Source organism: Columba livia, chromosome 1 (assembly GCF_036013475.1).
Source record: "Columba livia isolate bColLiv1 breed racing homer chromosome 1, bColLiv1.pat.W.v2, whole genome shotgun sequence".
In the NCBI taxonomy this organism is placed as follows: Eukaryota; Metazoa; Chordata; class Aves; order Columbiformes; family Columbidae; genus Columba; species Columba livia.
Window position 1 is genome coordinate 158,045,725 of NC_088602.1, and position 15,218 is coordinate 158,060,942.

At 43.6% G+C, this 15,218-nt stretch overlaps 2 protein-coding genes and 1 long non-coding RNA gene across 14 annotated transcripts in view; 1 reads left to right on the forward strand and 2 right to left on the reverse strand.

Annotated features, from left to right (window-relative positions):
* The first annotated feature begins 324 nt into the window (after positions 1-324).
* LOC135576349 (uncharacterized) lies at positions 325-6,528 on the forward strand. The gene is made up of 2 exons (XR_010468009.1): positions 325-514; positions 6,059-6,528. It is a non-coding gene; the product is annotated as an uncharacterized LOC135576349 (long non-coding RNA).
* Positions 6,529-7,917: 1,389 nt separating this feature from the next.
* On the reverse strand, positions 7,918-10,481 carry BBS10 (Bardet-Biedl syndrome 10). The gene is made up of 2 exons (XM_065041002.1): positions 9,976-10,481; positions 7,918-9,896 (listed from the first exon to the last, which is right to left on the reverse strand). Exons 1-2 carry the CDS (start codon positions 10,158-10,160, stop codon positions 7,946-7,948), a joined length of 2,136 nt encoding a protein of 711 aa, XP_064897074.1. The 5' UTR covers positions 10,161-10,481; the 3' UTR covers positions 7,918-7,945.
* Positions 10,482-10,618: 137 nt separating this feature from the next.
* Positions 10,619-15,218, reverse strand: part of OSBPL8 (oxysterol binding protein like 8) — a 96,567-nt gene continuing 91,967 nt past the window's right edge. For all 12 annotated transcript variants that reach the window (XM_065040916.1, XM_065040901.1, XM_065040958.1 and 9 more), the window contains 2 exons: positions 14,719-14,824; positions 10,619-14,465 (listed from right to left, as the gene is read on the reverse strand). In XM_065040916.1, coding sequence (XP_064896988.1) covers positions 14,330-14,465; positions 14,719-14,824 — 242 coding nt within the window. In that variant the 3' untranslated portion in view covers positions 10,619-14,329. The remainder of the gene's footprint in view (positions 14,466-14,718; positions 14,825-15,218) is intronic.

Consider the following 15,218-nt stretch of genomic DNA (forward strand, 5'->3'; position numbering starts at 1 on the left):
ATTACTTCAGTAAGAGTTTCTACAACTATTTTCAATGCTGTAACCCCAGCAGCTTCCTATTACAACCCTGTGTTATTCACTGCATGATCTGCAACATGAACTTGCCCAGTATCCCCAGACACAAGTCACCACACAAGCTCAAGCCCAGGACCCCTCACCACTGGGGCTGTGGAGAAAAACCCATTATTATTGATGACTCCAGCCTGGATCTTGGAAGCACCTAAGGATCAAAGCACATTCCAGAGGCGCAGGCCATTGAGGGCAAGATGTGTTATCTAAATAAATGCGCTCCACACCCCGTAATTTCTGCACCCACCCCTGGACTCTTTGAGCTTCAGGAACAGGAATGTGACTTGTTATCTCTGGCTGTTGCAGGTTTACAGCACAGGTTCCCTTGGATACACAGACAGGCGTCTTCACGGCTCCTACTGCTTTCCCAGGTCGCTACTTTCCTACCCCAGCACAGCAGAAAATCGGTTTCATGGATTTTTCTGTCTCTTGCCACTATTCCAAGGTAAGAGCAGAACTTAACGTCTCGCCTTTGCTCCTGTGTCTCCAGGGAGGGACGTGTGGAAGCTGAGGCTGCTTCTTCCCATTCATGTACCTGGGACTCTACATTCTTCCTTCTACATGACAGTCCTTTTCTTACGCTATATTCATCATGCAACCTTCATCTTTCCCCTCTCTTCATTTTGAACTGGGTCTTCTTATTTCCTGTCTTATTCTTGTCCCTCCTTCTCTCCACCCACACACCCATGGAGTTATTACTGTATCAGGCTGTCTCATGAGCTCTACAGTTGAGCAGAGAGCAAAAGCAATGAAACCGGAGTAGAAAATGTCCTGCTTTCTGCTTGGTTACAGATTCGTTCCTCTTTATAGATCCAAGCCATGTAACTTCTGCAACACTTAGGATTATGGCCAAGGTGGTAATCTTTTGAAACAGAGGGGAGGCCTACAACAAAATGGTGCTGATCATCATAGAATCATAGAATAGTTTGAGTTGGAAGTGACATTCAAAGGTCATCTATTCCAACCTCGCTGCAATAAGCAGGGACATCTTCAACTAGGTCAGGTTGCTCAGAACCCTGTCCAGCCTGGCCTTGAATGTCTCCAGGTCTGGGACATCCACCACCTCCCTGCGCAACCTGGACCAGTGTTTCACCACCCTCGATGGTGTTAATAACCACCAAGGCTTAAAAAGTGTCTCACTGGAAAATTCTGCAACGTGATTAAAATTCCTCAGGTTACAGGGAATGTACTACAAATTCTGCGTTCCAGTACTTGCTGTATTACAAGCACCGGTTGTTTGGAAATGCCACAAAAACCCTTCCATTTACCTACATCACAGCTTGAAAGGCTTACTGAGCTGAATAAATTCATCCAGAAACACAACAGTGAGCTGAACTGTGTCGCATTTCAAGCTTGGCACAGTAGGACCTCTCGTATACGTGGCTGAGGAGCTTGTGTTTTTTTCAGTACATGTCACCAGAGTCAACCTGGTCCAGCACCACAGTATTTTGGAGATCCAGGACAGGTAATTAGAGGATTTGGTTTCAGATAGAATAGAGAATTCTGCTCCCAGCAATGAAGCAAAGGGATTGCAAAGAATCTCAAATAAAAGATCACTCATACAAAACGAAGGCAAAATGAAGTATTTTTTCTAATTTGTTTTCTGGGAACAATTGAACTGCTTGGACAAAATTTCCCATGTGAGTCAGCAGGAAGCACTCACTCCTTGTACAGTGTGGGGAGAGACACCACCCAGGCTCTATTTCAAATAGTAAAACCTGACTTTCATAATGGAAAATGCTGGGTACTTCCTACAAAAAACTGTCTTTACAGTACCGTAGTTCTAAACTTTTCCTTTCACACGTGGAATTTACGAAGAAAGGTTTCACATATACAAAATCATCAATCACAAAATTACATAAGCTGCCCTTCACTTTGTTCTATGAATTTTTTACAGCACTATGTAACTATTCTGTACTTTTTTTTTCAGTAGTATGTTGGTAATCAAGAGCCTCAGGCTATTTCTGGTTTTAGAAAAGGGATCCAATGCAGGTTATTCGCCCTGTGAACCTAATCCAGCAGTTTCTACAATGACTTCCGTTGCTCCAAAAGCCTAAATATAATCCTCGTACATGATACCAGGCACATATCTAGTCTAATGTTAAAATCTCAACAGATGTAGCTCTCATCTGGAGCTACCTTTCCCCCACATACACAGAGAAATCCCTGTCATGTGTTCACTCTCTGCATTCACATTTTAAGGTAATATTTAATCAGATGCTTCGCCTGGAAAATGAAGATACCCGCTGAAAGTAGGTCATGATTATTATCAAAAGACAGATCACCATGCTGGATTGTTTTACTGGGAGTCTCAAAATAAGAACAGGTTAGCGATTCTATTCAGTAAAACAATACCTTTTCTTTTTAATACCTTAGATGGAAATATTATCTTTATATGGTGAGCTCTGCTGCAGATGGTTTAGGACACAGCCACACAGGAAGCAATATTACTGATGTGCCCTTAATCCTGCACTGAACAAAAGCCTCAGCATTACAGTTCTTTTATCTGCTGGTGATTTCATGAGAAATAAACTGTTTGCCAAACCAGCAGGAAAATTATTTTGTATGATTTTTCCAGCAGTGTTTTTTAAGAGTGCACTGCTCTATTTATCACAGGAATAAGCATAATTTCCAAAGTCTAGTCTTCTATTGAATCATGTAATAAAGAAGGAGCTAATATATATTAAGTCTTTAACATTTTTGCTATCATTACTTTTAGCTTTGGAATGCTAAAATTAAAATTCTTATTTCTGGAAGTAATTATTAGTCTAATATTCTCAGAGGGAAGCAATTTGTATAATCCTAGATCCAAATATCTATTTTGAGTTTCATTAACAGAATACAAATGATGGCTTACACAAAATGCTACTGCAAATTTACAATCACGTTAATTACAGCCAACACATACTGTTTATAAATTCAGACATTACTCTCTTGATTTGCTCAGTTTTAGTAGTAATAGTGTGATAAGTAGTATAGTAAATAAAGCAAATATTTAATCTTTGGTTTTACTGGTGACAAAAAACCACGTTTCTTAGACTTCAAGATGAAGAGATTTTTACAACTGAACATTGAAATAGTTTCTCTCTTAACATGAAATTTAAAAGAACCTCACCAAAAAGAGACACGAGCGGACATATTAACCTAAACGGGCACATAAATAAATTTAGTAATCAGAAACAGTAGTCTCTACCAATAATAGCAGATTTGTTAGATAACAAAAAGCAAATTAGGTACAGGCTCAGGTGAACACAGTTCTAGTGAAGTCCAGGAGATACACAGAAGTGCAGAATTTAGTCTTCCTTAATCTTATCACACAGCAAGATTAATCACCCACCTGTGGACTCTGGAAGGTGATTGTTATAAAGATAACAGAAATGATATAAAATGACCAGAGTTATGTCACTATACAGTCATTCTCCCAAACAAAACCTCACATTCCCCTCTTGCAAATGTGATTCAGCAGCGTGTGATTCGTGACACAACATATTCTTCGTTGTGCCTGGTGTGTATTAGCGATGCTCTCTGTATCATTGCCAAAAAGGCTGGAGGTTAGTAACCAACCAAGCACGGCTGAAAATGTAAGGCCGTATTTAGGTTGTGCCACTTCCACCACAGAAGTTAAGCGACGCCCCTTTGGTGCGCAGGGAGCTGGTGTTGGCAGAGACCCCCACAACAGACCTGGGGTCTGGTGACGGGGAAGGGCAGCAGGAGCCCTGGGGATGGAGGATTTCTTGGTGCTGTTCTGGCACCTGTAAAAATCTGTGGGACACGACCCCTGCCCAAATCAACAAACGAAAATGGTGCGTCCTTGCCAGATAAACAGCTTGTTCCCATTCTCAAGAGCTGTGTGCAGGATGAAGTTTCAATCTAGTTTCACTGTGAATTACTACACATGCATCTTAAAAACTGTTTTGTTTTTCTTTTTTATTTAATTTTAAAAAGCCTCAACAAACTACCTGCCTGCGTACGTGAATCTGCCACCTGACGTTGCTTAAAATACACCTACTGGGGTGAGGGCCTCTAAAATATTCTGATAAATTTAATGTGAGGTAGAAGGTTTGCTAAGGGCTGCAGAAAGGAGAATTAAACATCAAGATTTTTCTAAAACCATTCTTCTAATTTTTAGGCTATTAACACCATTATCCCTGTACATCATATTACAAGTTTGGACCTGAGTCCATACAGGTCTACATGTACCCAACTTTAACTTCACATGGAAGCCAATCCATATTTAGAAATATAAAAATAATAGAAATAATCTCTGGGAAACAGTGCAAGAAGGAAAACCCACAGGCTTTTACAACCTCAGTGTGTGCCCAAACATACCACTCCCTGCCGTTTTGACCGAGTAAACATGTTCTCCCAAGCTGCCCCAGGTAACCCCTTTGTCCCTGCCACCATGTCAAGACATCACTCTTAGAATTGTCCCCATGTCACCTGTCAAAGGGCAAGCTACATTTAGAGATAGCCTTAAAATTTGGCACAGTCGCAAGATGTCACGAATAATTCCGTACCTAAGGCCCAGGTACCTGTGAGTAGTAACAGCCTGAGCAGGGTGACTGGGTCACTGCAGCCTCTGCAGTGGGGGGGCGGCTGCCGAATTGGGTCGGAAACCTCAGCAGCGGAGAAAGGGCATGGACAGCAGCCAGGCCCCAGCCCGGAATGCAGAGTAGAGGGGACAGCAGTGATCCCCAAGTATTTCCTAAGATTAGGTCATTGCTCAGGAAGTTTTTGTTCCCTAGGTTTCCTGTAGCAGAGACTCAGTCATGGATTCCAGAAATTCTTCTAGAATACACAATTTATTCGCAAGGTACAGCATGGAGCAGCTCAAGCTGGTGCCTCCTAAAGAGGAACTCTCTGCTGAAAAGAACTTGGACGATTATACTCCCACAATCCAAGCCCCCATCCCTTGTGCTACTCCAGAGCAACAGCAAAATTAGTCTGGGCTCTGCCCGCTTTTCACTGGATCTCTTCGTTTTCATCAGGTGGGCTGTCAACCAAAGTTCTGACCTTCAATTGCTATTTTGCACCTATAGCTGGAGAAAATAAGTTTTTGGCAATAGCAAAAACATTCTTCTATTAGATGCCATTCTGTGTTTTTTTTACTTACCTCCAGGGACGCTGCTTCCGCAATGTTCTAGCTTGAAGACTCTGAGACCTGTTTTACTTAGGGAAGCACGAAGTTCAAAGGCTCACAGCTTGCAGAAATTAAGCTAAGCAACCTTACTTAAGCTAAGAAAATTCTATATAAGCAGTTTCTAACCAATTTCTATAAGAAGCAGTACACCAAATAATTCAATAAGCAAAGGTGGTCCCTAACAGTCATGATTATACTTCCAGGCTAATTACTGGAGAATACTCCTATAAAGATAAAGAAGAGCTAAATCCAGAAGTAAATCTGCTCTTCTCAAGAACTAAGTTAATACATTTCTTTTTCCTTGAACCAGTGCATATCTCATAATGCACTTGGACTCCGGGACTGGAAACCAAACAGCCGTGTCCTGAACAAGCATCCACCCCAGCAGTCCAGGGCAGAGAGGGGACATTCCTCCCCAAGGAAAAGGCCACACCATGTCCTTGGCTTTCCACAGAAAACAGGGAATTGGTAGTTCAAATGGGAAAACTGATCATTCACAAAATATAAAAGGACAGAGAAGTCAATGACATACAGCTCCTGACTCCACGAGCCTTCAGACTCGAGAGGTTTCATCAGAAACAAGTCAGAAAAAAAGAAGTTTTATTGTCATTTTAAAACCCTCCCTTTTATCTCTGGCATACAAAAATAAGAGTTTTGTGTATCACAATTTTTTTTAACTTTAAATGAACTTAACTTTAAATGAACAGCCAGAATGCCATCTGCATAACAAAATCTTTTTGTTTTGATCTTTTTCAAGGAACTACAGTAAATCCATACGAGTGCAGATGAACCAACGGTATCAAATAATGTGAAATAATACAGTATTCCCTTTATTTTACCTGTCTTTAGAGAATGTCTGTGGAATACAAAACCAGCTTCTGCAGACAACGCGGCAGCTGCCAGGCTTCACCCGCTGTGTGCCGTGGTTGTCAGACCCACCATGAAGCCAATCATTAATCCTTGGCCAGCCAGTTTTGGCCAGCAGTTTAAAGAGAGCAGGCGAACACTTGTGCAAGAGAAAAACTGCCTCAGCAGCTCATTACAAACTGAAAATACAGAACCCAAGTGCCTGCTGAAGGGCCAGGGCTGGTGGAAGCTGCCCTTGGACACCAGCTCTGCCACAACCCAGATTTCTCTTAATTCGCACTGGACCCGCCGCATGAAGCAGCTACCGAAAGCACGTGGTAACAGCAAGAACATGATTTTCTTTTCACTCCTCCATGTGTAATTCTTCCCCACGTCTGCACCCACCAAAAATCATTCTAAAAAAAAGAGAATTACCATCCCTCATCCTTCATTAAAGAAATCACTCTAGCGAACACAGAGCTTCACTGTTTTTCATATGTAAAACTGTATTAGTCAGGGAAAAAAACCCCAAACAAACAGTATCTTATATTACCAAGAATACATACAAACTTTCAACAGGATGTCATAGTCAAACAAAGCATTGCTGCCAAAACACCTGAAACAACTTCAATGGACTTCTGAAGAAACCAAAAAGGGGAAGCAACAGCCTCAATTAATAGGGAAACAAAATGTGGTTTTCAGTTATCATCATCTCAGGTATAGCAGACAAAGATGGTGTATGCCTACGATTTTAAATATCCTCACTAGATTTTGTTTAACGGCAGATTAAAAAAAAAAATCCAGTTATTTCAAGCATTATACAATCCTGGCCATGGCACAGAGAGAACTGATGTGATACCATTATCAGCTGCAGCAGCTCACTTACTCAAAAACCTCCCCCACTACACCCGTAGTTTTTAGGACACTGCAGAAAGGCAGGTATGTTGACATCCAGGTGACACTGTGCTTAAAGCAAACCCTATTAAGGCGAAAATCCTGGCAGGAAGGGAAAGAATAATAAAATAAGAAAAGCAAGACTAAACAAACTAACAAACGCAGAATAAAATCCCAAGTGATCAAAGTCTGAAGTGAAACATTGCCTCAGGTTTTTCACAAAAAACTGCATTATTGCCTGTGTACCCTTTTCCAATGATGACACAGCCTTTTATAGTAGCAGCACAACTAAGTAACATCACATAAACTCATCTGCCAGAGCGCATGCCAGCCAGTCAAGGTATTATTAATTCTCCAAGTTTGACTGAAGCAAACTCGATTGGAGACAAAAATGCTGCATCTTTTACCAAATGAGAAAATTCTTCATTGGGATATACTGCAGCAGCCCACCATTGCCTGCCCCAGTGCTGAACAGGCTCACAACAGTTATATTTTCCCCATTATATTAAAACCCACAAAACATAGAAAAATCTTTTTATTAAAAATAACATTCAATCCAGCCTAATATGACGGCTAAAAAAAACCCTTGCTTCAAACTGGCTCATCTCATTGGCAACTTCTAACATGCCAGGAAAACAGATCACATCTAACTTGCATAAATACTCAAACCTCCAAAAGAGGCGAAGTTCACCCTTGGCTGGAATGTGCACCAGATCCTCTGCATGCGGATGGAAAAGCATTGCAGATCTTCTGCTACACTTCTGCTACACTTTCCCATGTTAAAAACTTCACACTTGCTGTTCACAAGTCAGTTTTCCACTAATCTGAGCTGGTCAGCCTTTTTTTTCCTTTCCTTTTCTTCTAAGAGGAAAGAATTGTAGTAAGTTTCTGGGCTTAAAAAGATACTTTAGTCTCTATCACTGAATTTTGACACACATCTATTTGACAAGAAGACACAGAAAAACACATAATAAAAACCATTCTTTATTAATTATTTCAGAAATCATCTTCTGAGTCATTATCCTCAATTTTCGGCACTGGCCGCCTAACACCAATGATTAAATCTATGGAAAAGAGCTCTGTAACACAATGAAGAACTGAAGTGACTAACTGGTATTTGCAATACACCAATTCTAAGCCTTTCTCATTCACAGGCAGTGGCTGATTTTTTCTGAGTGCATTTATGACTTCAAGATAAAATTTGGTAAAGCTGTTTCGTTCTGTCGTCCCGTACAAGGATTTGGGAATACTCAGCAAAGCATCAGCAACTACATTGGCTACAACAGTTACCTCTGATGGCTGAAACTGTTTTGCATAGTACTGAATATAATAATGTAACAGGATTTCAAAGTAACCTCCTACTGGCAAAACTGATCCTGCTTCTATGAGGGAGTTGGAATAATTCTGTGCAAGACTTGCACAACTGTTTTCATGTTTAAATGGAACTATATTGCAACTTGTTTCATCTGGGTCTTTGCCAACACCTGGGCGTTCACATGCAGTGACTGTATCATTAGCACTAGCTGCTGCTGGTAGGGCAGCGCTGTAATTCTTTTGATTGTCCACAAGTGAGTCACTTTTATAGTTGTCGAGCATGTCACCTGGATGCTCACATTTTATATGTGGTTTCTGTCCGTCTCTTGAAGATCCAACTCCTTCCGTAGCAACGTTAAATTCTTTAATGTGTGAGACAGGATTTGAGGGTATATGCAAGTCTGTTTGCACAAACGCTTGATTTTCGCTTCCCTGCAAAGCAGGGCCTGTAATTCCTGTCTCTGCTTCATCCGTTTGTGTTTTCACTTGTCTTTCAGAAACCTGATTACTGTTACAAGAAATATTTTCTATTATGCCTTGTTTCTGAGTAGCTGAGGAACGCCAGCTGCAAACCTCTGTGGCTTCATTCTGGCTTTCACCTTCTGCTGTGCATTCCTCCCTCTGATCAACTGTTTTAAAGAGCTGCTGCAGCATTGTAAATGCCCCTTGTAAAGCAGCAGCGTGTTCCTCATTAACACCAGCGACCGGCCCACACAGAATAAGGCAATGAGGCTGAAAGGCAGACACGCTGGTGAAGCCAATGTGAACGCATCTCTGCGAGCCCAGCAACAAGGGCTGGCAAAACGTTGCCACCGCAGCTTCGGTGATTTCTCTGTGTATGTTGTCACCAAGGGGCTCACAAGGCGAGACTCCGGTGATTTCACTGATAAGGGCCATTTCTTCTGATGATAAGCACTCTACCACAGATACACCGTATAATTTTGCATAGTGTATGACTACTTCGTCTTGCTTCACGCTTGACAGCAACAGCTTAATGTTGTTGCTCTGCAAGTAGCTCATGAAGGCTTCTGTCCTCCTTGAGATCCAGCACTGCGAGGCCAGATACTGACCCTCAGAGTCGACAACAAACTCGACGCCGGGGGCCGCCAGGGCGGGCCGGAGGGGCTCGGTGACGAGCAGGGCCCGCAGCTCCCCTTCTGCTGGGCAGTATGCCGCGAAGTCCCTGCGGAGGAGCAGCCCGGGCAGGACCCTGGAGCTGCCCACGGGGAGCCCGGCCACGGCGGCGTGCAGCTCCGCGAACCGGCGGCCGAGGAGGCGCAGCACCTGCGGGCAGAGCGGGGCGGCGGGGGCGCAGAGCCGGCAGAACTCGCAGCACAGCCGCGCCAGGAGCCGCCGCTCGCCGGGCCCCAGCCGGCCGCACAGGTAGGCGTCCAGCAGCGGCTCCAGGGCGCCCGCCCCCGCCTGCCGCCCGGAGAGAGCCGAGCGGAGGTGCCGCCGCAGCCCCCGCGCCACGGCCCGCTCCAGCACCTGCGCCTCGAAGGCCCGCAGCGCCCGCCGCAGCCCAGCGCCCGCCGCCCGCAGGCCGCCCAGCACGCCGGCCAGCAGCACCACGAACGTCTTGGCGCCGTCCCCCGTCGCGGCGCGGTGGCTGCAGGCGCAGGCCGCCATCACCCTGCGGGCACACGGGCTCACGTTAAGGCGGAACCGCCCCGCGCCCCGCCCGGCCCCGAGCCCCGGCCCCGCCCCGGTACCTGGCCGTCGGCGGCTCCAGGCTGAGCGCCTCCAGCAGGCGCCGCCCGTCCCGCGTCAGCAGCGCCTGCCCGGTGGGGCGCACCAGCAGCGCCCGCCCGCCCCGCGGCCCCAGCGCGCCGCGCACCGCGCCCGCCAGCGCCGCCGCCTCCTGCGCCAGCCGCCCCGGCTCCGGCCGCCGCGCCATGGCAACCGCCGCCCCGCCCCTTCCGCCCCGCGCACCAATGGCCGAGGAGGACGCGTGCGCCGCGCCCTGAGGGGAGACCGGCCCGCCGCGGAGGCTGCGCAGCGGCGCTGGGAGCCCAGCCGAGCGCAGCGCGACGCGTCGGTGTGGAGCTGCAGCCCAGCCCCGGGCAGCGCCGCCCGCCTACAGCCCCGGCCCTTCCCGCACACCAACAACGCGGGAGCGGCGGCGACCGAGCAGAAACAGACGGCTGGAGCCCGGCTCGGTGTGCTGAGCACGATGTTCCCGCCTGGGGCAGGGCGGGGCCCGGGACAGGACCGGGGCGGCAGCAGCACGAAAATAATAAAGCCGAAATAATCTCTCTGTAAGGCTGTTTACCTGCTATGGCTCTTTCTGTAATACCACAAAGTACTGCAGCTTCGTGGTATCAAACACCAGAAATACTTCAGCCAGAAGAGGGAATAATTTAATGTGTTTATTTTTTCTTCCTCAGAGTCTGACTAAGCAGGAAGGTCAGTTTTCAAACACACAAGCCCTCACAAAAGGTCAGATGTTACATATGGCACAAACTTGACAAAACTTCTTTACAAGTCTCAGAACAGCAAGAAACCCGTCAAGAAGGCACTGTTTACAATACTTGAATATCTGCTGAACTTTCTGTGACTTTGAGGATACCCTTGAAATAATAATTAAACTTAGAGATGTACAGAAGCCTTGTCATACGTTATTTACACAAACTGGTGAAGTAATGGCCTTCAAGAACCTGCAAAACATTGAATCCAAAGTCTGTTTCATAAACACCCATCTAGCAAAAAAAACCCCAATAATCCCAAAGGCACAGGCGGGCAGTGAACAACAAACCAACAACAACAACAGGAAGAAACTGCTGTCACTACATTTTATGGGACCTGCCAAATAATCTATGAGATTGGGGTGGGGAAACAACCAGGCTCTACCCTCATTCAGTAATGTCAAATATTTCTGAGGAATCAACATGTGAAATGCAAGAAACATCATCTGTTGCTGAAACTGATACTACCTACATTTCACATGGCATATTTACTTTTTCTTAACTAGGCAATCTGTACCTAAATGGCACATTAAAGGCTTAGAGTGTATTTGAAAAAATAAAAACCAAACCAACAAAACCACATGGCAAGAGATGTCGAAAATGTTTCCTGTACAAGAAAAAATAAACAAGATTTGTTAATCAAATCTGAGAACAAGTGCTGTTTTAAATTTTAAAATGTAGTAGAAGGCCACAGCCCTCAGATATCTGCAAAGTGTACAATCAGTTCTCATAACAATGTGCAGAGCTCAGCCTTAAGTCCATAATATTCAAGATCAGCTACACATCGTGGTTGCAGAGGTCGATGGTAATGTGCTAAATAAAAGGCTTCAGACGTGCCTGTGACCAGCTGTACTGTAAAAATCAGGCAAGAAAATTCTTCTTTCCACATAAGGGAACATCATACGGTTTTCAGCAAAACAGGAATTACTCGGTTTTTGATGTACGTTTTAGAATTTAAGTTATCTAACCATACAGTCAGGCAGAAGTCTGCAATTCTACTTTTTGAAAAAGTTTCATTGTATATTCTTTACCTTCTTCTATAATCAGTAAAACCACTTTTACAAAAGAATTAAACTAAAAAAAAAAAAAGTTGAAAGGGAAAATAAGCACAGGCATTTTGTCTCGCTCTGTTTGTTTTTTAGTTATCTTGAGCTGAGCATGAATTTCAGCTACAGAGTATGTGCTGAGGCTGACATTGTCCAACTCGGTGCTGCCAACCAGCTGGCTGGGTCAAATCTACACTCACTGCCACGCAGTCTGTGTAAAAATACATGCAGACTGTGTTATTAACTGACCTCGAATAGAAATGATTTAAAACAATCAACATGAAAGGGCACAAGGACATTTCTATTTACAAGGGAGATAAAAGCTTGTAACTATCAGTCAAGAGTTTCGGCACCAAAAATTTAGCAGAGTATTATTTTAGAGGAGTGGAGTTACTGCCCAAATTCTGACTCTTCCTCTTGCGTTAGTCCCATGTACAGAGTATGTTTAAAGGCTTGTAATAGATTTTAAGACAGGTGAAGCTTTGACATCTGAATGGGATACTGAACAGCCCAATTCCAGGCTGAGAACATTAATGCTATAACACTCTGCTTTCTTTATGCCATTTTATACATGGTTTACAACTTCAGTTTCTGTTTAGAGACTTAACTTAGGGACTTTGTTTTGTTTAAACAGTGAGGGACTTTCTATATTCACAAATTTTATCCCATCAGTTGCAGATATAATGGAAGTCCAATCCAGTTTGGTCTTGTCCACATATACGACATCACTCTGGTTATGGTATCACATTCCAGAAAGTGATTCACAACCAAACTATGCTAATATGAGGCTGTAAGAAGTAAGCTGGAGTTGACAGCTTAAGCAAAACACTTCTGTGTAACTGAGGCCCAAAGAATGGGAAAGGTAACAGAGAAAGGGAGGTGTGTGAAGATGTCAGCCACAGGACTGCTTGAGCTAGGCTGATAAACAACAAGTAAATAATATTTTCACTAAATACTGAGTGAGACTGGTGCAGAACAGAAAGGTACATCACCTGGAGAGTCAGGGAGGCTGCCCAAGGCAGGGGGATAACTGGGCCATGGCAAAAAGCTAAACGTGACCTTTGAACCGTTCCACTGCCCGGGGTGGGTTTGATTTCTGAGAGGATCCTCTGGAAACAAACTTGGCCGCCCTTTGCGTCGGGCCGCTCGTCCTCCTGTTGTCTCATCTGGGTTCCTGAGAGCACCTTTACGATACTACAGCCCCCTTTTGACGTGGTACACTTGACTGGCACCAGGAATTCACCAGATGAACACCGGCGCTAAGCTTTTTGCTGGAATTTTACATGTTCTATACATGCATCTATTTCTTCAAAGAGAAACGTTAGAAACCCTAGCTTTAAATTGAAACCTTAGGTTCTCATGAATTTGCATGGCTACAGCATAATGAATACGTGCACCCGTGTGTTCTGTTAGGTAGTACATAGAGCAGTAAGGAGGAATTTAACAAAGACTTAGGGTTTTGCTCTCATTCCTTTTGATATGTGTGTTGTTAAGCCATCTCACTATTTCTGAAGGCTTTCTCCTTGCAAACACTCACGTTTTCATTTGCAAGTGGACTCATGATGGTGCCCGAGTCCTGTTGTACCTCGTCTGTGTTTCGAGAGATTCAACTCAAGGTACCTACTAAGCACCTTCGCATCTTTACATTTGGTTTCAAAAATAAGAAAGAGTCCTGGCACCAGCTGTCTGTTCGCTTACTGTGACATGGCCGTACAAAAATATTAAGCCAAAGCCATAGATTTATCAAGACTTACAAACATACCATAAATCCTTGACATTTGCAATTCGTGAGAGAGAGTGGACCAAGACAGCACCTTCCCAGGTGCTGTACTGTTAAAAATGTGCTCTGTACAGTAGATGCAGGAATGTTTTTATGAAGAATCTGAAGTTCTAAAATTATAAAAATAAAACAACTGGCTTACAAGCCACTGTAGTAATTCAGGATAAAAACTGTCATACTTCCAAAACAAATCAAGGACATTACATTGCAGAATTCCCAAAGACTTCAGCTTTTTACTTGCCAGTTCCTAACACTGGGAACCTTTGTATAATGATGTATTTGTTTGACCTTGAACAAAAGTTTACTCCCAAACACCCAAAGCCATTTACAAAATCTGTTGGCTACTTCAAAAGTTCCTTTGTTACAAAAATGGTAAGTTTAAATGTAACAAAGTATGCTCATCTATCATTCTACCATAACAGGAATCACATCCTACCTACAGGGTCTGACCTCTGATACTTTTAACTTCATCTATTCTGTGGCGGAGATTCATCAGAACAGCATATGACGTAATATAAAACACAAGGCTGATGTCGTATGTCTGCGAGACAGAGGCACACACCAGGAGCAAGAGTGTACTGGCACTTACACGATCCTTACTTCAACTGGGTAGACGGGAGTATGATTCTGAACCATGGATGCTGAGGCAAAGTTCTGTAAATGGTTGCTACAGGGCTCTTCTAGATAATATTGCATCATTTAAAGTCCAGCCTAAAATATGGTCCCCAGTGACAGTTTGATCATTCCAGTTCAGAAAGGCCCTTGTTCACGCTTCCTATTTCAACAAGAAATTAATGATAAGCTGTAGCAGAACCAGGAGCAAAATGAAGACATAGTGCTTAAACTGCAAGAAATGGTAGTCCGCAGGTGGTGAATTGGAAGTGACTCTGTTTCGTAGAGCCATAATGTCTCTGTAAGATAGAAAACAATATCCTGTAAATGACAATCAAGACAATTAGGCATTTTTTAGTATGTTAGGGCTTCCTACAGAAGACAGTTTTTAAGGAATAATACAAAACATCAATGAGCAATCAACATTTGGGAAGAAGGGTAGTTTAAAATATCAGGGCTGTAAAGCAGGAAGATACACACCAGCCTCCAAGGGAAAAAAGCTAGGAAATAAGCATGCTCTAAACCATTTTAGAGCATTTTATTTAGTATTACCTCTTAATGTCTTCCTGTGTTTCCTTTATAGATTCAATGGCACTCTGCAGTTCACCAAGGTCTGCCCCTTTTTTCCTTGTTCTTGTATTATGCTTCAGAAGTTGTGCTAGAAAGATAGAACAAGTCAGATGTCATTCACAGAAGTGACTGCTAAGTCACAAAAAGGAACAAAGTACTAAAGACAAACTGAACCAGCTGCAAAAATGAGGAGAGTTTTCTAACTAAGCTTCTATTGAAAACTAAAGCTTTATTTCAGTCTCCTATAGTGCACAAGGACAACAAGTTAAGTGCTTCAAATATCTTAATACACTCACTGTATTGTTTAATTTCTGCCAGCATTACCAAGAACAAAAATCTGCCTTCTAGCAACACACCGATCTACAAATTAAAGCAATTCATCTTGTTCTAAGAAATAAGAGTTTATACACTTTTTCCCCCTGCCCAGGTACTAAATACATGCAGCACTTAAGCCCACCTGCACTGCATACTGATGTTTAAAA

What these genes read in the sequence shown, in the direction of transcription:
- BBS10 (XM_065041002.1), bottom strand. Translation starts at nt 10,160, where the DNA reads ATGGCGCGGCGGCCGGAGCCGGGGCGGCTGGCGCAGGAGGCGGCGGCG. An exon ending in CTGGAGCCGCCGACGGCCAG is followed by an intron (nt 9,897 to 9,975) that starts GTACCGGGGCGG and finishes GTGTGCCCGCAG; the next exon opens with GGTGATGGCGGCCTGCGCCT.